Consider the following 27,575-nt stretch of genomic DNA (forward strand, 5'->3'; position numbering starts at 1 on the left):
AGAAATATTCGAATGTTTAAGAGTTTTATCTTTTCTAACAGGAAATAATAATAACTCTTCTGAGTAATGCCGTTGCACAATTTAAGAAGTATAAGTGTCCAAGAATGAAAAGTCATCTGAGTATGTACTCATGACATGCCATAATTTCATACAACTTTGAATAATGTTAAATTATGTTAATAAAATATTTTTTTCTCTTTATAGTGGTTCAAATGGGAGAGGAATATTATTATGCAAAGGATTATACCAAAGCTTTGAAGTGAGTCTTATTCACTATTTTTGTAAGCGTTCTGATTACCTTAGAATAGAAATTTGTACCAAATGATTTATCGTTACCGTATTTATTTCTACTTACACTAAACTCCATTTTTGTGGTATTTTTTTTGAAGTGCCATCTGCTGGCCCAATTTTTTTCAAGGTCTTAGGAAACTTGATAAATCTGAAAGCACCTGTTCACCTATCTCAGTAAGATTTGCTCAAGTTTATATAAAATGAGGAAAGCTCTTTATTTTTTCTCCCTAAGCTCTTCAAGCCCTTTTCTGTGAAGCCGCTTCAGTATGTCGGATGCTTCTGCCTTCTTTTAGGTTGCTGGACTACGTGATGTGTGATTACCGCAGTGAAGGGTGGTGGACTCTGCTCACATCTATACTGACCACGGCCCTGAAGTGTGCCTACCTCATGGCCCAGTTAAAGGGTTACATTACGTATTCCCTAGAACTCCTTGGAAGAGGTAACTTGATTTTTTTTTTCCATGAAATTCTGAATCTGTAAAATAATTTAGCATCTTTAAGCTTTTTAAAGTGTGAAGAATAATTCATTCTCTGAAAGAGTTAACATTTCTCACCACGTGCAGGTCACTGTGCTGGTAAAGGTATCCACACCCTTATGAAGGTCAAAAGTTTCTGCTTTATTTCTTTCAATGTGGCATAAAATATTTTTTCACATAGGATTCAAATGCAAGTATATGAGGTGTTGGGGCTTACTTTTAGAAATTCATGCTATCTGTAAATTTTTTGAAATTGTAGTTAACTATCGTACAGGACATGTTTATTCTTTAATATTTTAAAAACATTAAATGGAGACATGAACTTATTTGCTTATCTTATAGTTCTAATTTTTTTTCCTTCTTCATATTAGCTTCAACTCTGAAAGATGAACAAAAATCAAGAATAGAAAAGAACCTCATAAATGTTTTAATGGTAGGCTGAAATTCCTTTTATGAAATATTTTCTAGGATTATATATACCTAGATTAGAAATGTGTGTGTGTGTGTGCTTGTGTATTTGTGTGTGTGTGTGTGTGTATGAACGCTGTTTAAACTAATTGAACAAATATTTAACTCTGTGTTGGTGCAGAATGAAAGCCCCGAACCTGAACCTGACTGTGATATCTTAGCTGTGAAAACTGCTCAGAAGCTTTGGGCGGACCGTGTTTCTCTAGCTGGCAGCAATGTTTTCACAATAGGAGTACAAGACTTTGTGCCATTTGGTGGGTAGCCAACATTTAAAGTATTTCAGAGAAATCACCCTTATTTCCACAAATTGAATAGATGTGGAATAATAAATGTAAAAGCCAAAGAACTTTCAAAGTATAATCATTTTATGGATAACTTGCCTTTTGTTTTTCCTTGCTCCTCACTTGACTTAAAAAGATGATCAAGATCTTAAATAATTTGTTTTATGGTTTAAAATGTACTTTGTTCATTGTAGTTCAGGTATTATTTGAAATGCAGTTAAAATATCAGTTGTTTAAAAGATTTATGCTTTAATGTCTAGGCAGATATATTTAAATAAGTTAAAAATAACGAAATGATTCTTTATCCTTTTTAAAATCCTGTGTCACCTACATAGGGGTACTGTGCTTTTTTTTTTTTTTCCTCCTGAATTTTATTTATTTCGTTGCTGAGAACATACACGGCAAAACGTACAGCAATCCAGCAGTTTCTACATGGACAACTCAGTGACATTGATTGTGTTCTTCAAGTTGTGCAGCCATTCTCACCCTCCTTTTCTGAGTTGTTCCTCCCCATTGGCATAACTTACTGCCCCCTAAGGTTCCTGTCCAATCTTTGCAGTTGCTTTTGTCACTTTGATTCCATATAGATAGTTCTTAAAAGAACACAGTGCTCAGGGCAGACATTTTTTACTGGTTAAGCTAAACTATTGTTTGATTTTAAGAAGACTTCAGGGAATATTTTTAGCTTAAGATTTAAAGATTATCTCAGGACAGTAGTTCCAGAGGTTCCTATATCTACCATAGCTCCAGAAAGTCTGGAGTCCATGAGAATTTGAAATTATGTCCTGCATTTTCCTGCTTTTGATCAGGAGTCTTCTATGGAATCTTTGATCAAAATGTTTAGTATGGTAGCCGGGTACCATCCGGTTCTTCTGGTCCCATGACAAAGGAGGCAGTTGTTTATGGAGGCAATTAGCCACACACTCCATACCCTCCTCCTATTCCTGACTCTGTTTCTTCCTCTGTTGTTTCAGGCAAATAGAGACCAGTTGTGTCTTGGATGGCTGCTTGCAAGCTTTTAAGACCCCAGGCACTATGTAATGAACTTAGCAGGTAGAACAAAAGCACTAAAGATGTTATTTGGCCAATTAACTGCGATGTCCCAGGAAACCAGGCAACCAAATCCCATGAGGTATTTGGTTGTACATAAGCAGCCTCTGGAGCTACTCTTTTTTTTTTGTCATTGTGAATATATCTATTACACAACTTTTTACAGGTGTACGACCTGTTGACAGCAATTACAATAATCGGCTGTGCAACCCTGACCTTAATTATTGTGATTTTTCCATCACCATTAACTCCTATTTTCCACCATCCCCCTGCCCATGATAACCACTAATAAGCTTTGGTCTCTATACGCTTGCTTTTTCTTGTCTTCTTGTATAAGTAAGGTCATACAATATCTGTCCTTTGGAGTTGGCTTATGTCACTCGGCATAATGCCGTCATGCAGCATGCATCAAGATGTCATTTGTCCTACTGGCTGAGTGGTATTCCATTGTATGTATGTTCCTCATTTTGTTTATCATTCATCTGTTGGTGGGCATTTAGGTTTTTTCCACCTTTTGGCTGTTGTAAATAGTGCTGCAGTGAACACTGGTGTACAAGTCTCTTTTTTGAGTCTCTGCTCTCAAGTCTTTTGGGTATATAATTAGGAGTGGAATTGCTGGGTCATGTGATAGTTCCATTTTTTGTTTTTTGAGGAACCACCATACTGTTTTCCATAACAGCTATACCATTCTGCATTCCCACCAGCAATGGATAAGGGTTCCAGTTTCCCCACATCTTCACCAACATTTGTTATTTTCTGTTCTTTTAGCCATCCTAGTGGGAATGAAATGGTATTTCACTGTGGTTTTGATTTGCATCTCTCCCATGGCTAATGGTGTTGACCATCTTTTACGTGGTGGAGCACTATTCTTTTAAAATTAAAGATGGTTTGGGAGTTATATTTGAATTTTGTTTGTTTTTAATAAATGAGCTACATTTACATCTTTTGAAATGCAAGTGCAGAAGTCAGTAAGAATGACCAACATAGCTGCGTTCTTTCTGAAGAGTAAATGTGGTTCAGAGAATAACGTATGTGCATCTGAAGTACCTGGTAGTAACTCAGGCGTTTGCGTTTTACTACTAAGAGAATAACGTAGGTGCATCTGAAGTACCTGGTAGTAACTCAGGCATTTGCATTTTACTTCTAAGAGAATAACGTAGGTGCATCTGAAGTACCTGGTAGTAACTCAGGCGTTTGCATTTTACTTCCAAGAGAGTAACGTAGGTGCATCTGAAGTACCTGGTAGTAACTCAGGCGTTTGCATTTTACTTCTAACAGAATAACATATGTGCATCTGAAGTACCTGGTAGTAACTCAGGCGTTTGCGTTTTACTACTAAGAGAATAACGTAGGTGCATCTGAAGTACCTGGTAGTAACTCAGGTGTTTTCGTTTTACTTCTAAGAGAATAACATATGTGCATCTGAAGTACCTGGTAGTAACTCAGGCATTTGCATTTTACTTCTAAGAGAATAACGTAGGTGCATCTGAAGTACCTGGTAGTAACTCAGGCGTTTTCGTTTTACTTCTAAGAGAATAACATATGTGCATCTGAAGTACCTGGTAGTAACTCAGGTGTTTTCGTTTTACTTCTAAGAGAATAACATATGTGCATCTGAAGTACCTGGTAGTAACTCAGGCATTTGCATTTTACTTCTAAGAGAATAACGTAGGTGCATCTGAAGTACCTGGTAGTAACTCAGGCGTTTGCATTTTACTTCCAAGAGAGTAACGTAGGTGCATCTGAAGTACCTGGTAGTAACTCAGGCGTTTGCATTTTACTTCTAACAGAATAACATATGTGCATCTGAAGTACCTGGTAGTAACTCAGGCGTTTGCGTTTTACTACTAAGAGAATAACGTAGGTGCATCTGAAGTACCTGGTAGTAACTCAGGTGTTTTCGTTTTACTTCTAAGAGAATAACATATGTGCATCTGAAGTACCTGGTAGTAACTCAGGCGTTTGCATTTTACTTCTAACAGAATAACATATGTGCATCTGAAGTACCTGGTAGTAACTCAGGCGTTTGCGTTTTACTACTAAGAGAATAACGTAGGTGCATCTGAAGTACCTGGTAGTAACTCAGGCGTTTTCGTTTTACTTCTAACAGAATAACATATGTGCATCTGAAGTACCTGGTAGTAACTCAGGCGTTTTTGTTTTACTTCTAAAAGAATAACGTACGTGCACCTGAAGTACCCGGTAGTAACTCAGGCGTTTTCGTTTTACTTCTAAGAGAATAACGTAGGTGCATCTGAAGTACCCGGTAGTAACTCAGGCGTTTTCATTTGACTTCTAAGAGAATAACGTACATGCACCTGAAGTACCTGGTAGTAACTCAGGCGTTTTCGTTTTCCTTCTAAGAGAATAACGTACGTGCACCTGAAGTACCTGGTAGTAACTCAGGCGTTTTCGTTTTACTTCTAAGAGAATAACGTACGTGCACCTGAAGTACCTGGTAGTAACTCAGGCGTTTTCGTTTTACTTCTAAGAGAATAACGTACGTGCACCTGAAGTACCTGGTAGTAACTCAGGCGTTTTCGTTTTACTTCTAAGAGAATAACGTATGTGCACCTGAAGTACCTGGTAGTAACTCAGGCATTTTCGTTTTACTTCTAGTACAATGCAAAGCCAGGTTTCACGCCCCGAGCTTTCATGTTGATGTTCCTGTTCAGTTTGATGTTTATCTGAAGGCTGATTGTCCACATCCCATTCGGTTTTCCAAGCTCCGTGTCAGCTTTAATAATCAGGTAATGGTACCTTTTAATGTGTTTTTACCATGGGTATATAAACTAGGTAGAACGAACGTAGGGAATTTAGGTCTTGATGGTTTCATAGTAGAAAATAAATTTTGGTAAGGCCTACTTAAATGTAAATGTCTTTATATTTCTGAACTTCTATACCAGTAATTCAGATGTGTGCTTTTCCTACTCTAATTTTTGTTTTCATTCCATGCTTGTGATATCTAAGAACTCTGTATATATTTTTATAACTTGAATTTTAAATAGGATGTATTCAGAATAAATATATTCTGATTTTAAAAATCACTGGCTTTGTATTCTATTTTAACATTTTTATTAGCATTTGATTATAAAAGTGTGATACTAAAGTGGATATAAGGTGAAAAGTAAACATGTGATCTCCCAATTCCACTCTCCAAGAGGCCCTCATCACTAACTCTTGAGCACTCTAGACATCTGTTGTGCGAGCATATATCGTCGTTACAAGCTGCTGTCAAGTCCCCTGACTCAGGGTGACCCCGTGCACTACTGAACAGACCCTGTGGTGATGCGTAGCATTTTCTTGGCTCATTTTTGGAAGTAGATTGCCAGACCTTCTTCCTAATCCATCTGTCTGGAAGCTCCTCTGAGAACCGTTCAGCGTCATGGCAACATGCAGACAAACCTTCGCTGACAGACGAGTGGCGGCTGTCCATGAGGTGTGTTGACCAGGAGTTAAACACGGGTCTCCCACGTGGCAGGCAAGAATTCCACCACTGAACCACCACTACCCCGTGCAAGCGTATATAAGCAACATTTTTTTCCTGCAGAATTGGGATCATACGGTATTTTCTGCATTGGTACATTTTTGAAGTGTGGTATAGTCAAGTACCAAAAAACTGGGTTATATCCAACTCTTGGAATTTTAAGCTCACTTAATAAATACTCATCTTCTGGTTTCCAGAAGGTATGTTGAGCCTTTAACCAACAAGCATTTATTAAGAGTTAAAATGTTTGTAGCATGATGGGAACCTGAGAAAATAAGCAGCAATGTAATCCCATTAAAATGTAAGCGTTCGGAGGGCCAGGGCCAGGGCCGACTCCCTGCGTAGCACTTAGCACCGCTGTGTACTCGCCTGTGTCTGATTGTCTGGTAGATGGCTTGTTTTCCTTACGAGGATCTAAGCTCCATGCAGACAGGTCATTTTTTTGCTCACCATGAAATGCTCTAAGTCTGGAATTAGAGGGTCGTTACATTTACTCTTCCCTTCATATCCTACTATCCTTTTTTTTTTCCAACAAACATATACTACTTTTATAATTAAAAAATAAAATGATAAAAGGATATAAAGCAGCTAATTTTAAAAATTGTATTTATTCTGAATATATCATTTGATATGCAAGTAAAAAATAGAGAGTACTTAGGTTTTATCAGCATGGAATGGAAATGAAAATTAGAGGGATTCTAAAATTTGAGCTGTATGAGAATTTTGTATGACAGTAATTCATCTGCTGGTATAGAAGATGACTCTTGGAAAGCTCTCACTGTTCACTGAACGGGCGAGAATGGTGATCCTGTAGATTCGTACGTGAAAGCTGCCTTCGTTTATTCATTTGTAAGGAGTGCACTCTTCTGGAAGGTAGACACGGTCAAGTTTGAGGTGACGGTGAAAATGTCCTCCCAACAATTGTGGAGATCAGCTTATACTTAAGGAAAAGGACAAAATTAAAGTTCTTATGTGGGAGATAGCACAGAGGTGCTGAATATGTGGAAATGGATAAACTTTCCAGTGAGTGACCACCACAAAGAGAAAAGAATAGAAGGCTGAGGGCTGAAACCTCTAAATTAAGGGAACAGGAAGAAGAAAAAGATCCTTTGATGGAAAAATAGTAAGTAGCCAAGGAGGCTGAGAAACAGGACAGGATCTACTATAGAGTCACAGGCACTGAGTAGAACAAGAGCGCTTCAAGAGAAGGGGGTGATAGCACGATCCAGTGGAACAAAGAGCAGACCTTTGTTTCCCCCTCTGAGCACGTTTTCAGAAGCCGCCTTGTCTGATGACAGCACTGAGTTGATTAAAAAAACTAAAACCAAACCCAGTGCCGTCGAGTCGATTCCGACTCAGAGCGACCCTATAGGACAGAGTAGAACTGCCCCGTAGAGTTTCCAAGGAGCGCCTGGCGGATTCGAACTGCTGACTCTGGTTAGCAGCCGTAGCACTTAAGCCCTACGCCGCCAGGGTTTCCAGCTGAGTTGATGAGCACTTCTAATTGGAGTCCTGGTGGTGCGGTGGCTGAGAGCTACAGCTGCTGACCAGAAGGCCGGCAGTTGGATCTACCACCTGGGTTCCAGGAAACCCTGTGGGACAGTCTGCTCTGTCCTAGAGGGTCACCCTGAGTCGGAATCAACTCGATGCAAATGGTTTTTTTTAATTGCTGTGCAAATACTTCATTTTATCAGTAACCCTTCACAATGCTTTCGTTTTTTGCTGAAAATTTAAGTGGAGCAACAAGCTCCAAACCACTTGGTATTTAGTGTTAGAAGATCTGACATTGGCAGTTAGTAAACTGTGACCCTCACCAAGCTCTTCCTTTAGGAATACAACCAGTGCTGTGTAATAGAAGAAGCATCCAAAGCAGGTGAAGTTCTGCAAGATGTGAATCGGGAGAAAATGTGCTTTGTTCCTGGTAAAACAAGAAAATATTTGTTTAAATTTGTTGCAAAAACTGAAGACGTGGGAAAGAAAATTGAGGTTAGTTATGCAACTTGTTTAAAAAATATTTCTATTTATAAAAGTAGTATGTTTATGTCAGAAAAGATTCAAATAACACAGAAGTTTAAGCGAAAAATGAAATCATCCAGCTGGAATTCCGAAGAGAAGCCGTCCATTCCAGACATTTTCAATGAGCATATTTATAGGTTTGAAATTTCTCAGTTAGAAGAATTGAGAGTATACTATACATAATATTCTGTAACTGGCTTTTTTCACTGAGTAGTGTATATTAGAAGTCATTTCATGTAAGTACGTAAGAGTAATCTCATTTTTAATGACTGTACGTAATCAATTATGGCATTTTCAATGATATACATTAAATATTTTTTATAACAATTCAAACCACAAATCTATTTTTTGATGTTTAAACATTGCTACATTTTGAATTTTTAGAGAAAAATGAAGATAAATATTGTTAAAGTTTGATTTAATATAGATAATTAAAATGGCTTTCAGAAATATGTGATGAAAATATTTTTATTGAGTATAAATTCTGGAGCCAAATACATGAGTTTAAATTCCAGTTTTTCAGCTTACTAGCTTGTGACCCTAGGCAGTCGTTTAACCTCTTCATGTTCCGGTTTATTTATCTGTAAAATAGGGAGAGTAATAGTACCTACCTCATAAAGTTCTGCGAAGAATAAATCAGTTAACTGTAAATTGCTTAGAGTAGTGATTAGCACAAAGCATGTAAACTTGTTTTCTATGACCTGAATGGAAAAGATTAGCTATTATAAACTATCATCGGATTATTTCTAAGATAGAAATACAAGGTGGTTATACCAATATTCCAATAATAACTTCTGTGAATCTATTGATTTTAATATGAACCAGAATCTGGAGTTTTTTGCTAATTCCTTTTGTGTAAATCCTTAATTACGTATTTTATTCTTTATGTGGTACTTGAGCAAGCCTGCCAGACAGAAATCATAATTAATAATCCTATGTGGGATCTATTTGTTAAGGAATCTAATTGAGGAAAACATTTCTTTAATTAATAAAGCATTTCATTGCTAATACTCTAAATGTTTTCAGGAAGAATATTTGTGGGGAATTAGGAACTAGGGTAAAAATACATTGTCATTAAAACATCCACTAAAAAAAAAAAATTTCATTAGCAACCACTAATTGAGTATCCATTATGTCAGGCACAATGCCAGGTGCTAAAATCAGAACAGTGTTCTGTGCTGTAGATTGTAATCCCTTAGATTAGGAAGGTTATTATCCCTGCTTTTGAGATGAAGAAGTTGAAACCCAGAGTACATTTAGCCAATGTCACAGGTAGCGGGTGACCAGAACAAGACTCAGAAAGCAGGTGTTCGACTTGTTGCACTGTGGTTCTCTGGATTAACCCTGTCAGCTAGCAATCTAAGGTGTAATTTTTTTGAGAGGGGATGATGACAGACAAATATGAGATGGCCTTTCTGACAGGCCTTTTTCTTCTAGATTACTTCAGTGGATCTGATTCTAGGCCATGAGACGGGAAGATGTGTGGTTTTAAACTGGCAGGGAGGAGGAGGAGATGCTGCTTCCTCCCAGGAAGCATTACAGGCATCCCGTTCCTTCAAAAGGCGACCTAAGCTACCTGACAACGAGCCTCACTGGGACAGCATAGTCATTCAGGCAAGCACAATGTAAGTCTGTCTTGCCAGACAGATTGTTGAAGGTCATCTGCTTTGTTCTTTAAATACTGTGTTTAAATAACTTCCTTGTTTTCTTAAAAAATCAGTTACTTAGCTAAGGTTTCTTTTCAAAGGATCATATCCAGAGTTCCAAACATTTCTGTACATCTGCGACATGAACCTCCCGCCCTGACCAATGAAATGTATTGCTTGGTGGTGACTGTCGAGTCCCATGAAGAGATCCCAATCAGAGATGTGAAGCTCACTGCTGGCTTAAAACCAGGTGCGCGTTCTTCAAGGTTAATCAGTGTTAATTCACATGTAACAACAGAGGTGTAAATTACAGGACGTTTGTTTAAAATAAAGTATTGATTGTCATCCTAATGTCTGAATTCTCTGTATTTTAAAACACAAATGTTAACCTCTTCAGGACAGGATGCCAATTTAACTCAGAAAACTCACGTGACTCTTCACGGAGCAGAGCTGTGCGATGAGTCTCAGCCCGCTTTACTCACGGATGTTCCTGTTGGAGAGCTGCACCCAGGGGAACAGGTGAGCTCGGGCAGCGGTGGCTGGAGAGGAACTCTGTCAGCCTGTGGTTTTAAATGTGTGTTGTAAACAGCTTCCTGTCCTGGGACTAAAAAAAGTGACTTCATTAATGAACATTTAACACATAAGAATGTAAAAAATGTTTTAAGCAATTTTTACAAAAGAGATTTTAAGAACAAATGATCCTAATATGAAGAATTAGTTGCCTAAGAAAATAACAGTTGTTCATAACTCAGTGAAATAACCTCTCAGTCAGCTTTTATTTCCAGATCAAACACAAAGAAATCTTGGGAAGTTGAGAATGATGAAAAAAAAAATGGGATAATAATAACCCATTCTTATGCGGTGGCAGGAATATACTCAGGGTATTTTCCACGGTGGGATCTTTGATTAGTTATGCACAGCAGCCTAAAAAAGGGTTGAAAGAATCTAACCAGTTGGTGCAGTAAACTCATGAAATGTGGGAACATTATTCTAGAGCATATCTCAGGAGGAAATCGTTGTTATATTAGAACTTTTATTTTGTTACAGCTGGAGAAAATGTTGTATGTTCGCTGTGGAACGGTGGGTTCAAGAATGTTTCTGGTCTATGTTTCTTACCTGATCAATACAACTGTTGAAGGAAAAGAGATTGTTTGCAAGTGTCACAAGGTATTTTTTTATTTTTTAGCTACATCACAAAGCTTCCATGTATAGAGCGTTCCCTTACTTTGTGTTATTTTAGTTTACTTGTAAAATAAGCAGCTTAGGTGCTTATAGTTTGTTATAAGTTTTAATTAAACATCTGTTGCTTTTTTTCTCATTTATATTTAGATTTGTTTAGCCTGGCATTCATTACGCCAACATTAGACTGTGAAATTAGCCGACGTGGTTTGTTGTGTATAGAATGAACAGGTTTGAGATCTCATGCAAACCTGTGAGATACTTCAGACTCTAAATCTACTTCTTTACGAAATCACACATTAGATGAAATCTGTAAGTTGGCAGAAGATTATGGAGGAAGGGAGGTCTCCCTTTTTGAAATATCTTTTTATTATTGAAAAAGATGCTTTAAATTTTTTTTTTTTTTGGTGAGCACACATAGAAGGGAGTGAAAATAGGAAAGCTAGTACAGCACAATTCAACAACTCAAAGGCAGCTGCCGTTAACTCTGCTTCTTATTGGTCTCTTTTCTATTTATAGGATTTTTTAAGCATATATTTATATAGATTTAATAATGTTGTATGTAATGCTCGTTCCCTCTTTTTTCAGTGCAAAGTTAGTATATTTTAAATCTTCTTAGTTCTGTACAGTGTTGTCTCAGGCTCTTCTTAGGAATTCAGTCCCCATTCCAGCAGAGAAGAAGGTCTGGCAGTTTGGTGCTTTGAGGCTTGGGTACTCCTCAGAGCCTAGCCTTGGGTTGTTCACAAGTCATTGGGAGGGACAACCCATCCCAAGAGAGTTAGGAGTGTTCCCAAGTGGGAGGAAGGAAGGCAGGTCAGATACTGTCAGAAATTTCATTTAGCCTGGTATAATAAAAAGAGCCCTAGATGGTGAATGGAGTCCTGATGGTGCAGTGGTTAAGAGCCCAGTTGCTAACCAAAAGATAAGCAGTCTGAATCCACCAGCTGCTCCTTGGAAACCCTGTGGGGCAGTTCTCTGTCCCGTAGGGTCACTCTGAGTTGTAATTGACTTGACAACAACGGGTTTCATTTTTTTTTTTTTTAAGATGGTGAATAGGAAATAGATAAGGGTGCTAACCTCAGCACTACCCCCAGCCTGTGAATTTGGGCGAATCAGGGAACTTCTTTTGGCCTCAGTTTCTTCATCCATAAGATAAGAATGTAAAGTTCTTTGCAGTTGTACAGTTCTAAGCCTTGAGGATCATTTCTACTCACGACAGTGAGGTTCGAGATAGACTTGGGATGTACCTTCCTGTGATAGTGGTTTGCTGCCTGGTAACCACCCTGGAATAAAGCTGAAGCAGCCTGCCGCTCTGTCTTTGAGCGATGTTCTCTTCCCCTCAGGGCTCCTCAGTGATACTATTAAGGTACAGGCCGCTTTTACTTCAGAAGGATGTATTTATGTTTGTATCAATGTGTCATACTATGGGGGCTTGCGTGCGGCTGTGATGCTGGAAGCTATGCCACCGGTATTCAGATACCAGCAGGGTCACCCATGGAGGACAGGTTTCAGCTGAGCTTCCAGACTAAGACAGACTAGGAAGAAGGACCTGGCAGTCTACTTCTGAAAAGCATTTGCCAGTGAAAACCTTATGAATAGCAGCGGAACATTCTCTGATATAGTGCTGGAAGATGAGCCCCCCAGGTTGGAAGGCACTCAAAAGATGACTGGGGAAGAGCTGCCTTCTCAAAGTAGAGTCGACCTTAATGACGTGGATGGAGTAAAGTTTTCGGAACCTTCATTTGCTGATATGGCACAACTCAAAATGAGAAGAAATAGCTGCAAACATCCATTAATAATCGGAACCTGGAATGTACGAAGTATGAATCTAGGAAAATTGGAAATCATCAAAAATGAAATGGAATGCATAAACATCAATATTCTAGGCATTAGTGAGCTGAAATGGACTGGTACTGGCCATTTTGAATCGGACAATCATATAGTCTACTATGCTGGGAATGACAACTCGAAGAAGAATGGTGTTGCGTTCATCATGAAAAAGAATGTTTCAAGATCTATCCTGAAGTACAACACTGTCAATGATAGGATCATATCCATACGCCTACAAGGAAGACCAGTTAATACAACTATTATTCAAATTTATGCACCAACCACTAGGGCCAAAGATGAAGAAATAGAAGATTTTTATGAACTGCTGCAGTCTGAAATTGATCAAACATGCACTCAAGATGCGTTGATAATTACTGGCAATTGGAATGCGAATGTTGGAAACAAAGAAGGAGGATCAGTAGTTGGAAAATGTGGCCTTAGTGATAGAAACAATGCTGGAGATCAAATGATAGAATTTTGCAAGACTAACGACTTCTTCATTGCAAATACCTTCTTTCACCAACGTGAACAGCGACAATATACACAAATGGACCTTGCCAGATGGAACACACAGAAATCAAATTGACTACATCTGTAGAAAGAGATGATGGAAAAGCTCAACACAATCAGTCAGAACATGGCCGGGGGCCGACTGTGGAACAGACCATCAATTGCTAATATGCAAGTTCAAGCTGAAGCTGAAGAAAATCAGAGAAAGTCCACGAGAGCCAAAATATGACCTTGAGTATATTGCACTTAAATTTAGAGACCATCTGAAGAAGAGATTTGACACATTGAACGCTGCTGACCAAAGACCAGACGAGTTGTGGAATGACATGAAGGACATCATCCATGAAGAAAGCAAGGGGTCACTGAAAAGACAGGAAAGGAAGAAAAGACCAAGATGAATGTCAGAGGAAACTCTAAAACTTGCTTTCGAACATAGAGCAGCTAAAGCAAAAGGAAGAATTGATGAAGTAAAAGAACTGAACAGAAGACTTCAAAGACCGTCGTGGGAAGACAAAGTGAAGTATTATAATGACATGTGCAAAGAGCTGGAGATGGAAAACCAAAAGGGAAGAACACGCTCAGCATTTTTCAAGCTGAAAGAACTGAAGAAAAAATTCCAGCCTGGAGTTGCAATAGTGAAGGATTCCATGGGGAAAATATTAAACAACGCAGGAAGCATCAAAAGAAGATGGAAGGAATGCACAGAGTCATTATACCAAAAAGAATTAGTTGATATTCAACCATTTCAAGAGGTGGCATATGATCAGGAACCGATCGTACTGAAGGAAGAAGTCCAAGCTTCTCTGAAGGCATTGGCGAAAAACAAGGCTCCAGGAATTGATGGAATATCAATTGAGATGTTTCAGCAAACAGATGCAGCGCTGGAAGTGCTCACTTGTCTATGCCAAGAAATATGGAAGACAGCTTCCTGGCCAACTGACTGGAACAGATCCATATTTATGCCTATTCCCAAGAAAGGTGATCCAACCAAATGTGGAAATTATGGAACAATATCATTAATATCACACGCAAGCAAAATTTTACTGAAGATCATTCAAAAACGGCTGCAGCAGTACATCGACAAGGAACTGCCAGGAATTCAGGCTGGTTTCAGAAGGGGACGTGGAACCAGGGATATCACTGCTGATGTCAGATGGATTCTGGCTGAAAACAGAGAATACCAGAAGGACGTTTACCTGTGTTTTATTGACTACGCAAAGGCATTTGATTGTGTGAATCATAACAAACTATGGATAACAATGTGAAGAGTGGGAATTCCAGAACACTTAACTGTGCTCATGAGGAACCCTTACATAGATCAAGAGGCAGTTGTTCAGACAGAACAAGGGGATACTGATTGGTTTAAAGTCAGGAAAGCCATGCGTCAGGGTTGTATCCGCTCATCGTACCTATTCGATCTGTATGCTGAGCAAATAACCCGAGAAGCTGGACTATATGAAGAAGAATGGGGCATCAGGGTTGGAGGAAGACTCATTAACAACCTGCGTTATGCAGATGGTACAACATTGCTTGCTGAAAGTGAAGAGGACTTGGAGCACTTACTAATGAAGATCAAAGACTACAGCCTTCACTATGGATTACACCTCAACAGAAAGAAAACAAAAATCCTCATAACTGGACCAATGAGCAACATCATGATAAATGGAGAAAAGATTGAAGTTGTTCAAGGATTTCATTTTACTTGGATCCACAATCAACAGCCACGGAAGCAGCAGTCAAGAAATCAAAAGCCGCATTGCATTGGGTAAATCTGCTGCAAAGGACCTCTTCAAAGTGTTGAAGAGCAAGGATGTCACCCTGAAGAATAAGGTGCCCCTGATCGAAGTCATGGTATTTTCAATCACATCATATGCATGTGAAAGCTGGACAGTGAATAAGGAAGACCGAAGAAGAGTTGACACCTTTGAATTGTGGTGTTGGAGAAGAATATTGAATATACCATGGACTGCCAAAAGAATGAACAAATCTGTCTTAGATGAAGTGCAGCCAGAATGCTCCTTAGCGGCAAGGATGGCGAGACTGCGTCTTACATACTTTGGACATGTTGTCAGGAGGGATTAGTCCCTGGAGAAGGACGTCATGCTTGGCAGAATACAGGGTCAGCGGAAAAGAGGAAGACCCTCAACGAGGTGGATTGACACAGTGGCTGCAACAATGAGCTCGAGCATAACAACGATTTTAAGGATGGCGCAGGACCGGGCAGTGTTTTGTTCTGTTATGCATAGGGTCGCTACGAGTTGGAACCGACTCGACGGCACCTAACAACAACAACAACAACAACATCAGTCAGCTCATTCCCAAGATGCATTTTTGAGGGAACTAGGTCTGAGGGATAGAAATAGATATTACACAGAAAGGAAATAATTGGTCATATATGTTTGGTAAAAAACTGGATTAAAAGATGTTGAACAAGCACTGTTACTGTAGAGCTTAGCAGAACATTTAAATTGCTGATGTGTATGAAGAATCTTCCCAAATGGCCAGAGTGGTCATCCTTCAAACTGACTTTATGAAGACGCATTTTTCTCATAGACTGTCTTACAGGCTGTAGTGTTATTCGGAAGGCATTTTTTTGGCAGGACAAAGGCTACTCATCCCAGTCCGAAGAAGGACAGCTAGGGAGCACTCTAGCAGCCTTTCTCAACCTGGTTCTTCATTTCAGCCACAGAACGCAGACAATGATATGAGTGCCTTTTTCTTTCCTCCAGTTCCTTCAGGGATAGCACATGCTGGTTGCATTGGAGAGAAGTCATTCCACACAATAGGGTCCCATCGGACACTAGGGCTTACTTCTCTCGAGAAACCCCAGCTGAGAAAAGCTGCTATAGAAATGATGAGTATAGAAAAAAAAGAAAAACTGTCTTACCTAAGAGAGGAAAAACCAGCTCTAACATATGGGGAAGAAATGTTAGCATCCCAGAAGTTCAGTGTAATGTCTGCTATTAGAGTCTTTTACCGGGGAGCGTGGCCTGCTTCTTCACGGTATTTGAGTCTGCATAGGTTGCAGGGTACTGTAATGTTTTTAATATTAGAGCTGTAGATAGGAACTCTTTTGTACAGGAGAGAGAAGAGATGTACACAGTGTTAAGGAAAGTGGAATGGTATACACAGGAAATCAGCTTTGGAGTGATGGAGACCGGGGTTTAAATCTCCTTATGAACTCTGGGACCTTGGTCTGCGACTTACTGACTCTGACCCAGCTGAAAATACTAACCTTATCTATAAAACGGGTAATGGAAACTATCCCAGTGGGTTGTTACTACCTTTAAATGTATTAGCCTGTATAAGGCACTAGTTACATAGTAACAAGGCAAGTCACTTGATCTTTCTTAACCTTTGGGGAAATGGTGGTAATGCCTGCCTTGCGTGCTCCCTAGATCCTGAGATAAATAATGTCTAAGAAGGACTTTGTAGTGTGAACTGTTTTAATAATGCAAGGTAATTTCTTAGAAATAGTAGTTAGAGCTCTCTATGTAGATTTTTACAAATATTATCTAAGGTAAAGACCCTACCATCTAAATTGGGATTATTTATGAATTAGTAATAATCAATAAATGTTGTATGCCTTATATTTTTAAAACTTTGTTTACTATTAAAATTTAGAAAAGACATTGAATGTACTCTTAAATTTTCCTTGCAGGATGAAACTGTAACAATAGAAACTGTCTTTCCATTTGATGTTGCAGTTAAATTTGTTTCTACAAAGGTATGTCCCTAAGAAGAATACTGGAAATCATTTAGGTTATAGAAATTGACACACACAGAAAAATGAAATGGACTGAATGCAGGTCCTGACAGACTTTTTGTCTCTCTCTGTGACAGTTTGAGCACCTAGAACGGGTCTGTGCTGACATCCCCTTTCTGTTGATGGCAGACATTTTAAGTGCCTCTCCGTGGGCCCTCACTGTTGTGTCCAGTGAGCTGCAGCTTGCTCCGTCTGTGACCCCAGTGGATCAGCTAGAGTCCCAGGTGGACAGAGGTGAGAACTGGGACATTGCCGCTGAATTAGCAGGAGAGGGTGTGTGTTGGTCTAAGTCTGCAGTGTAAGGCAGAGTTCACTCTTTGCTAAGTGAGAGAACTTGAGACTTGCTCTCACAAAAGCAAATATATTTAGAATTTTCATCTGCTCTAAGAATAAGTTTCAATGTCTGTTGATAAATAATCAATAAATATTTATCAAGTGCTTTTCCAAAAAGCATCAACCTAGGCTCCCAAGAAAACACCAAAAGATGAGGCAGCTTCTGGGCTTCACTTCTGTGCGTTTCAGGTTATCATTTTCCATTGGAATAGTAGTGTAGTTGGGTTCTCCCGTAAGATCTTGGCATCAAATCTTTGAGTAAGATCAGTAGATAAAAATGAAGCATGCTCAAATCGACCCTGACTTACAGGGACCCCATGTGTTGCGGGGTAGAACTCCTCCTTAGGGTTTTCATACCTGTAACCTTTTGGAAGGGTATTGCCAATCCTTTTTCCTGAGGCACCTCTGGGTAGGTCTGAAGTACCAACTTTTCAGCTAGTCATCAAGTGCTTCACCACCCAGGGCCTCTTCTCTAATATTTAAATGCTAGAAACGTTTCACATCCTGTATAATAATAACAAAAAACATGGTTTCAGAATGCCTTCATAAGTTTCGGTGGTTCTCACTCTACAAGCTTGACCTTCTCTTGTGTGTTTGGACATCAGTGCCTCTCCTTCTGCTTTCCTCTGTCCTCTACTTCCTCGTGTTTTCACTGTGCTAATTTGGAACAATCATGAAGTTTAGAGTCAGACTGGATGGAATTTACTTCTCAGTTTGTTCCATCTCGTGCTTCTCAGGATGGTTCATCTTGTTTCATCACTTCTCAGTTAAAGTAGATAAAAAGTAGGTAGTATACGTGAAATAATGTGTGTGAGATATCTTAGCCCAATGCTCATCTTTTAACAGGTGCTCACTCAAAGCTGGTTATCTGTCCATTGTTTGCTGATTCCTTCTTCTGCCCTTTAAGTATTGGCCATTTTCTAGGTCCTGTCTTTGGTCCCCCTTTCCATCCTCCATCTGTTTTCAGCTGCCTCATAACCTTAGCACCAATTGCTGTTGAGTTGACTCCGACTCATGGTGACCCCATGTGTGTCAAGAGTAGAACTGTACCCCGTAGGGTTTTCAGTGGCTGATTTTTCAGAAGTAGGCACCTCTGGGTGGACTCCAACCTCCGACCTTTCAGTTAGCAGCCCAGTACGGTAACCATTTGTACCACCTGGGAACCCCGTAACTTTAGACTGTCTGCATTTCCTCATCCAGTTAGAGGAGTCACTGTAAACCTACTTACTCTAAGCTAGAAATGCAGAGAAAAACTAAACTGCTTCTTCAGACCTGCACTCAGCCTGACACGAGTTCTGCTTGCTAAACATCTCTTGGATCCAGCTTATCGTGGTACTCTCTGCTGTCCTCATCACTTCTCACCTGGCCTATAAAGTCGTCTTAACTGGTTTCCTTACCAGTCATATTGCTGCTAGAGTTTGACCTCAAAAAAATTCATCAGAACTTTTCATTCCTTAAAAAAAATCATGGCGAGAGGCAGAGCCAAGATGGCAGAATAGACAGATGCTTCTGGCGAGCCCTCTTTACAACAAAAACCCGAAAAAACAAGTGAAACGAGTATATTTATGACAAGCTAGGACCCCTGAACATCAAAGGCAAGCTGAGAAAATGAAGTGAAGGGTAGGGGGAGGAAGAGGCGGTTTAGAAGCGGAGAGGAGTTACCGGACCTGAATCGTGGGGAGCCCTCAGGCACCATTCCCAGAGCAGCGGCGGTGGGCTGGTATTAGCATTCAGCCGCAGTTTCCTCAGGGAGAAGCAGCCAGCCACACAGCCTACTCACACCTCCGGAACCAGAGAAGAATGGTGCTCTCGCTTCAGGGGCTGTTCATTCCCCTGGACCTGAGACAGGCCCGGTTGAGCACCTAGAGCCATTCTCCAGGCCTTGGAGAAGGAGTAAATTTGCAATTATTTGTCAGCTCCACTAACCGAGGGAGCTCAGGACAGAAGTGGCTTCTGTCCAGGCATAAACAGTCTATGGACATTGAGTACCTTTCCCCTCTGCATGGACCTTTGTGGGCCTATTTTGGGAGAATAGGCACTTGTTGGCAGACTCCAACCATTTAAGCTGTGTGGCGGAGAGGTGGGTGTTTGATGTTTGACATTGCTTTGCCTACTAAACAGGGTCCTCACCTACCCACATCAGGGGCCTAAGGACTGGTAGCTCCACTCAGGTCACCCAGCCACCTGTGAGAGGGGTCCAAGGGTAACTGGTACCTCCCAGTCCTTACAAACAAAAACATTGGGTGCCTCTGGTCCCTCTGCAGAGCCCACCCACCTGTACACTCTAGAGAACAGGGACACGCTTTCCTCAGAGACACATGGGGGATGACTCTCAGCCCCCTGCCTTCTTCAGAGTGTGACTCCCTGCTGCAACCAGATGCTGGTACCTACACCAATCACCTCTGCCCCTCTAAGACTATAGGACAGAGCCTGAACTGCACACTTGATGATCAGCTACCTGGGCACCTGAGCTGAATTCATACAAGAAAACTGAATGGACTAATAGATATACCTGATAACAGCTCTAGCCATCTGGAGACAGGACGTCAGAGCTCCAAAGGTGAAAATAATCAGGCTAGCTCACTCAAGGAACCCATTTGGGTATATCAAAACAAAGCAAAAACCAAGAAGCTACGACACAGTAAGCAAGCATAAACTAGTACAATAACTTATAGATGGCTCAGAGACAACAGTCAATATCAAGTCACATAAAGAAACAGACCACGATCACCTCAACAAGCTCTCAAAGAATCAAGGGATCTTCTAGATGAAAGTGCATTCCTGGAATTGCCAGAGGCAGAATGCAGAAGTTTAATATACAGAAACCTTCAAGATATCCGGAAGGAAATGAGGCAGTACGTGGAATAAGCCAAGGAACACACAGATAAAGCAATTGAAGAAATTAGGAAGATTATTCAGGAACATAATGAAAACTTTAATAAGCTGGAAAAATCCATAGACAGGCAGCAATCAGAAATTCAGAAGATTAACAATAAAATTACAGAAGTAGACAACTCAATAGAAAGTCGGAGGAGCAGAATTGAGCAAGTAGAAGCCAGAATTTCTGAACTGGAAGATAAAGCACTTGGCACTAATATATTTGAAGAAAAGTCAGATAAAAGAATTTTAAAAAATGAAGAAAAGTTCAGAATCATGTGGGACTGTATCAAGAGAAATAACCTACAAGTGATTGGAGTACCATAACAGGGAGGGATAACAGAAAATACAGACAGAATTGTTGAAGATTTGTTGGCTGAAAACTTCCCTGATACAGTGCAAGATGAGAAGATATCTATCCAAGATGCTCATAGAACTTCACATGAGGTAAATTTTAAAGTCACCAAGACATGTTATAATGAAACTTGCCAAAACCAAAGATATAAAGAGAGAATTTTAAGAGCAGCGAGGGATAAACGAAAAGTCACCTGCAAAGGAGAGTCAATAAGATTAAGGGCATACTACTCAGCAAAAACTATGCAGGCAAGAAGGCAATAGGGTGACTTATATAAAAAATCAAAGGAAAAAAATTGCCAGCCAAGAATCATGTCTCTATCAAAACTGTCCCTTAAATATGAAGGTGAAATTAGGACATTTCCAGATAAACAGAAATTGAGAGAATTCGTAAAATCCAAACCAAAACTACAAGAAATACTAAAGGGAGTTCTTTGGTTAGAAAATCAATAATATCAGGTATCAACCCAAGACTAGAACACTGGGCAGAGCAAACAGAAGTCAACCCAGACAGGGAAATAAAAAAAACAAAGCAAGATTATTAAAAAAAAAAAAAAAAAGCCCAAAACAGGTAACAGCGATGTTATTCTGTAAAAGAAGACAACATTAAAACGATAAAGAGGGACTAAGAAATGTCATACCTCTTCCATATGGAGAGGAAGATAAGGCGATACAAAGAAATAAAAGTTAGGTTTAAATTTAGAAAAATAGGGGTAAATAAAATAATAAGGTAACCACAAAGGAGGCAAACTGTTCTACACATCAAAATAAAATACAAGGAAAAAAATAGAGACTCAGCAGAAACAAAATCAACAACAACAAATATGAGGAGAGGTCAATATATAAAGATAATCTACTCAGCACATAAAAACAAGTGGAAGAAAGAAGCTGTTAACAACACACAAAAAAAGACATCAAAATGATAACACTAAATTCATACCTATCCATGATTATGCTGAATGTAAATGGAGTAAATGTACCAATAAAGAGATAGTGGCAGAATGGATTAAAAAACACGATCCGTGTATATGCTGCCTACAGGAGACACACCTTAGACTTAGAGACACAAACTAAAACTCAAAGGATGGAAAAAAAAAAATATCAAGCAAACAACAACCAAAAAAGAGCAGGAGTGGCAATATTAATTTCTGACAAAATAGACTTTAAAGTTAAATCCATCATAAAGGATAAGGAAGGACACTATATAATGATTAAAGGGACAAGATAAAACATCATGACATAGCTGACTTTCCCGGTCAGACTCCAGCTTGCCTTCCAGTCTCCTCTTCACCAGTCTTTCTGCTTCCCTGTGCTTGTTCGCAGCCTTTGGCCTTGCTGAACTTCTTGCATTCACCGAGCACTGCTCCCGTCTGCTTTTGTCTGAGATTCTCTCCCTCCTCATTTTAGAACTCTTGCTTGCTCTTTAGGGTTCACATAAGCTTTGATGTGTTGATCCTGCCAAGCAGGGCTAAGCACTCTTCCTTCCTTGTTCCCGTGGTATTTTTTTACATACTTTTTTCTTCCGTAACACCTGTCCCATCATACTGTAATTATTTATAGATTTGGCTCCCCTACAAAACCATTTGCTCATTAAAGCCAGAGCTGTCACTTATCTCTGTATTGCCAACATCATGTCGTTGCATTTGTTTTTAAGTACTGTGGAGTCAGCCCTGACTCATGGCGACTCCACGTTACAGAGCACAACTGCTCCGTAGGGTTTTCTTGGCTGTAATCTTAATGGAGGAAACCCTGGTGGCATAGTGGTTAAGTGCTATGGCTGCTAACCAAGAGGTCAGCAGTTCAAATCCACCAGGTGCTCCTTGGAAACTCTATGGGGCAGTTCTACTCTGTCCTACAGGGTCGCTCTGAGTCGGAATCGACCTAACAGCAGTGGGTTTGGTTTTTGGGTTTTAATCTTAATGGGAGCAGATTGCCAGGCCTTTTCTTCCATGGTGCTGCTGGGGGGGTTTGAACCACCAACCTTTAGGTTAGCAGTTGAGTGCAAACCGTTTGCCTCACCTAGGGACCTGCCAGCACCATAATAGCTCATTAATAAATGTTTATTAATGAATGTGCTCTGATTTGAATCTCCAGGAGTACAGTGCACTATAGAATAAGAAATACAGATTTTTTTTGTATCATAAATTTGACCCTAACATTAATTGTTCATTAACATGGTCATTTTGGTCAGCTTCCCAGAAGTAGAGAGAACTTTGGGTAGTTTTAATATGCATGGTTCAGGTTTTTTAAAAAGCTGTCTCAAGTGCTTTAAATTGATAATTTTTTTTTCCTTCAAGTGAGTTTCACCTATTGGACTACACTGTCATTTTGTAGTCCTTCCAGCTACTTAAAAGTAATTAATTAAAGTAATAATTGACCTACTTTTTTCCCTTTCCCTGCTGGTAACAGACCTTTGTTAATCTGTCACAGACTTCTTCACTGGAAAACAACTGCCAGATGCTTGGAGGCTTTGCTGGGGTTGGCACTAGATGGGCACAGCTGCTCCCTTGTATTTAAAGAAGTGGCATCGCAGGTCGTGCAGTGCCGAAGGGGAGGGAGGGAAGGCTTGGTTTAGACGAGCAGTTATCCCGTCATGAGGGAATTTACTGTAAAGCTGGCAAGAGGAAGGCATCCTTGTGCAAGAAGCCACCTTAGGCAGTAACGAGGCAATATGTGTTATCTTTGTAATTGAGGGACATCAGTAATAAAATACGTTTATTTAGAGAACGTACCTGTGCAACCTGAAGGGATAACCAAAGTTTTTGTTCTTTTTTTCTACCCTGAAATGTTTTCACTTGGAGAAAGAAAAATAATCAGCATATGGTATTATTTTGTCTTCAGACTTCTTCCATTCATTCTTTTCAGTAGGAACTTGCTGTAGACATATAGATGACTCACCTGTTTTTTTGGTTTAGTTTTTTTTTTTTTTTAAAATAATAATGAAATATTAATATGTTAGAAAAAACTGACCAGAGAACTGAGAGAAGCTGGTTCATCCCCTCAAGCACATACCTGTTTTGTGGCCTCACTTACCTGCCTCGAGCTTTAGTTTCCAAGTCTCTAGAAATAATATATGCATAAATGATAAGGTGTCCGTTTTTCTGACATTGTCTGGATGCGAAACTCTCCTTTCCAAGGTGAAACCATTGCATGAAGGTGATAAAGATTCTTTCTTGTAGTTGTCTTGCAGACTGGAGAGAGTGCTAGCGAATGCTTCTGTCTTCGGTGCCCATCTGTTGGAAATGTTGAAGGTGGAGTTGCAACCGGGCGTTATATTATCTCCTGGAAGAGGTAAATGTGATGTCAGTCCTACCTTTTCTTTAATGTCTGTGCTATTCTAATACTTTCAGTGTTCGCCATTGTCATTAAATAGAGCTTCTGTCATTCTGGAGAGCAGACCAGAAGTCACTATTCTGCCCAGTGGATATAAGTGAACCATATGTCTAAAACACAAAAACTAAAAATGACGATTAAACTTTTATTTGTGTTTTTCACATTTGTGACCTATATGCTGAGGAAATTTTAGCAAAACTAAATCTGAAGAATAAGTTTCTACGTTAGTAGAGAGAAAAATGTCCTTAGGTTCAATCAGTAGGATTGTCTATTTAGAAGACCAAAGGAAATCAACAAATTATTAGAATTAATCTAGAGTTCACCAAAGTTGCAGGATCTGACATCAAGTATATAAAAATCAGTTGCATTTCTGTATATGAGTAATAAACCCCTGGAGAGTGTACTTTTAGTGCAGATACCATGTACAGAGTAACAAAATATAAGATGTCTGGTACTTTTAGTGTAGATACCATGTACATAGCAACAAAATATAAGATGTCTAGGAACGTATCTAAGAGAGGAGTACAGTAAGTTTATAGAGAAAATTATTAAACTTCAGAACCTTCAAGGAAGACCTAGATAAATGGAAGACATACACAAATTGATCTGTAGATTCAATGCAGTTTCCGTCCAAATGGCAGCAGTTTTTTTGTTCTATTTTATCTTGTTTTCTTTTGTGGAACTTGGTGCTCTAATTCTAAAATGTATTTGGAAAGGCCAAAAGAACACTTGCAGAAGAACTAGGCAAGGGTATTCATCCTTCCAGATTCCAGGACTGAGTGTGGAGCTGTGGTAGTCAGACATGATGGTGCTGCCGTGGGAGTGTTTGAATAAGCCAGTGGAACAGAAGAGAGTCTAGAAACGGATTCAGGGATCTACACATCCATAGAGACAGTATCTTACAGCAGTAGCATGGCGGATCAGTTGGAAAAAGATGAACTGTTTTGGAATTGCTTCTGAACAATTGGTAAACCGATCCCTACTTTGTACGCTGTATATGAAGAGTAATTCCACATATCTTAAAGATTAAAGATGTGACAAAGGCTAATTGTTAACAAGCAAAACTGTAACTTTAATAGAAAATATAACTGAATTACTTTATAACTTTGGAGTGGGGAAGAATTTCATTAAGCAACAAGAAAAAAAGTACCAGTCGTCTGTGATTGTTAGGTGCCATTGAGTTAGCTCTGACTCATAGCAACCTTACGTATAATGGAACGAAACATCGTTCTCCAGTCCTGCATCATCCTCACAATCGTTGCTGTGTTTGAACCCATTGTTGCAACCATTGCATCAATCCATCCAGCCGCTAAAATTTTTGAAATAGATTTCTTAAAATTAAATATTTGATTTCATTTAAAAACACCATAGAAATGGCTTTAAAAAAAAAAAAAAAAAAAACCTGGGAAAAGATATTCATAACATACATATATAACTGACAAAGGATTAGTATTCATATCAGGAACTTCTACAATTATAAGACAGATCACCTAACAGAAAGTTGAGTAAGATACTTGAGTGGGTAACTTAAATTACCAAAGGAGACCAGATGGCTTACTAGTGATTGGGAATGACAGATTTTAAAGCCATGCTGAGATTCAGGTCTATTCCCACTGGTTTCAAAAAATAGAAAGATTTAACAATGCCAAAGTTAGAACAGTTGATTCTGAACTCTATGCAGCAGCCCAGGTAAATTGAAGATACCTGTATCCTACAGTCCTAGAAAAAGATCACGGACATGTACACAAAGGAAATATTTATAAGGATGTTCATAGCAGCACCAACTGTAATGTTAAAAAATTGGAAACTCTCCATTGATAGAATGAATATGACACATTCAGACAATGGGATACTGTGTATCAATGAAAATGACCAGAGCTACACCTATCAGCACTTTAATGCCAAGTGAACAGAGCAAGGTGCAGATGAGAATATGAACAGATTCTATGTATATAAAATTAGAGAACACACAAAAAATACTATAAGTTGGTTAGGGCTATGCATCTAATTCAGAAAAGTGGCAAAATCCATGGGGATAGTAGGGGATAGTTGCGGCTCATGGTTACCTCTGGAGAGGAGGGTGGGTGGTGCAGGCAGGAAGGGGTACACGGGGAAGTTCAGCTGTGCTTGTGGAGTTCCCTTCTCAGGCTAGGAGGCAGACGGGTGGCATCTGTTGTGTTACTCTTTTTGTATGTCTTCGTAATTTCATAATAAATTTTAAAACAGGGAGTATAATTTTATTTGAAAATATGAAAGAAAAATAGTGTAATTATATTAAGAAAAAACTTAATTACGTTTCTTTTCCCCACTTCTGAGTTTTCCGTGTGTAATTCTGTATTTTCCATAGGGTCGCTATGAGTTGAAATCGACTCGACGGCACTGGGTCTGGGTTTAATTCTGTATTTACTTTTTAGTTTAATTTATACGTTTATATCAGAGTAAAACAGCATTTTGAAGGAACTGCTTAATGACTGCATCATGCAACCTTAAAACCCTAAAGACACACATTGATTTATTAATGTTGGAGGCTTCGATGTCTTCACCTGCTGCTCTGGGTCTGTGAGAGTTCTCACTAGTGCAGCTGATCCCCCACAGGTGCAGGGCCGGCCACCCTCTGCTTCCCACCCTCCCTGGAGTAAAGAGGACGGATGTGAGTTTCCTAATGTTACTTGATCAGTCACCATTGAGACACCACTGCATATTGACAGTGAAGTGTTTTTAGTTCCTCAGTTTCTGCTGTGTACTTAGAGTTTTAGTGGCAACAGCACTCTTCAGAGTCTGAAGCCTGCTGCCTGTCTGTGCACGTCCTCAGTGCATTAAGGAGTCTGCGTCACAGTGTAAGTCGCCACAGCACTTCCTGCACTGAGGAAGTCTTGCTGCCAGAACGCTGTATTAAAATGGCATGCTCCGTGACAGTTGATTGACAGTCTAGCACGGCTCCTTAGTTCGTAAATCACCCACTGCTGACAAACAGCAACACTGGGGTAAAACAAAAGTGGGATTCTAAAAACTCTTGCTTCACAAAACTACTTTATTCCTTAATAAAGGTTTGGGAAATGGATAACTACTTCTCTTTCCTTTGAAACTATTTGGCGGATATACGTGTTCCTGTTTGGTTTGTATTTATTCACTCCTTACGTAAAATGTGAGTTTGAAAGGTGACCTTTTCTCCGTAGAACTTCAGCCATGGGAGACACCCCTGTCATAAGCACTGTCATCACTCTGCCACACGTGATCATAGAAAACATCCCTCTCCATGTGAACGCAGGTAACGGGAACTCAGATTTTACTTGAGAAGAGCAATCTCATAATAATTTTTATTTTCACTTCTAAAAAGTTTTTATTTTTTAATGTTTTAGTATGAAAATTTTCTAACATGTACCTCTGTACCTCATCATGCTCCTTCTGCCCTTGTTATTTTATAGCAAATTCCAGATACCACTTCATCCATAAATATTCAGTAGGTATCTTGAGCCGTGACGGCACAGTGGTTAAGAGCTCATCTGCTAACCAAAAGGTCCATAGTTCGAATCTACCAGCTGCTCCTTGGAAACCCTATGGGGTGGTTCTACTCTGTCCTATACAGTCGCTATGAGTCGGAATCAACTCAACTGCAATGGGTTATCTTTTTAAAAAATAACTACTCTTTTTCTAAATACAGTCATAATACCATTATCGT

The 27,575-nt window shown here is 39.4% G+C and overlaps 1 protein-coding gene across 1 annotated transcript in view; it reads left to right on the forward strand.

Moving 5' to 3' along the window:
• TRAPPC11 (trafficking protein particle complex subunit 11) overlaps positions 1-27,575 on the forward strand; it is a 62,846-nt gene that overhangs the window by 26,173 nt on the left and 9,098 nt on the right. The window contains exons 13-27 of the mRNA XM_049863739.1: positions 42-120; positions 205-259; positions 585-730; positions 1,138-1,199; positions 1,356-1,488; positions 5,185-5,315; positions 7,883-8,038; positions 9,506-9,693; positions 9,816-9,964; positions 10,112-10,233; positions 10,762-10,881; positions 16,895-16,960; positions 17,077-17,233; positions 23,743-23,854; positions 27,073-27,164. Coding sequence (XP_049719696.1) covers positions 42-120; positions 205-259; positions 585-730; positions 1,138-1,199; positions 1,356-1,488; positions 5,185-5,315; positions 7,883-8,038; positions 9,506-9,693; positions 9,816-9,964; positions 10,112-10,233; positions 10,762-10,881; positions 16,895-16,960; positions 17,077-17,233; positions 23,743-23,854; positions 27,073-27,164 — 1,768 coding nt within the window. The remainder of the gene's footprint in view (positions 1-41; positions 121-204; positions 260-584; positions 731-1,137; positions 1,200-1,355; positions 1,489-5,184; positions 5,316-7,882; positions 8,039-9,505; positions 9,694-9,815; positions 9,965-10,111; positions 10,234-10,761; positions 10,882-16,894; positions 16,961-17,076; positions 17,234-23,742; positions 23,855-27,072; positions 27,165-27,575) is intronic.

The sequence above is a fragment of the Elephas maximus genome, chromosome 21, assembly GCF_024166365.1.
Source record: "Elephas maximus indicus isolate mEleMax1 chromosome 21, mEleMax1 primary haplotype, whole genome shotgun sequence".
Lineage (NCBI taxonomy): Eukaryota > Metazoa > Chordata > Mammalia > Proboscidea > Elephantidae > Elephas > Elephas maximus.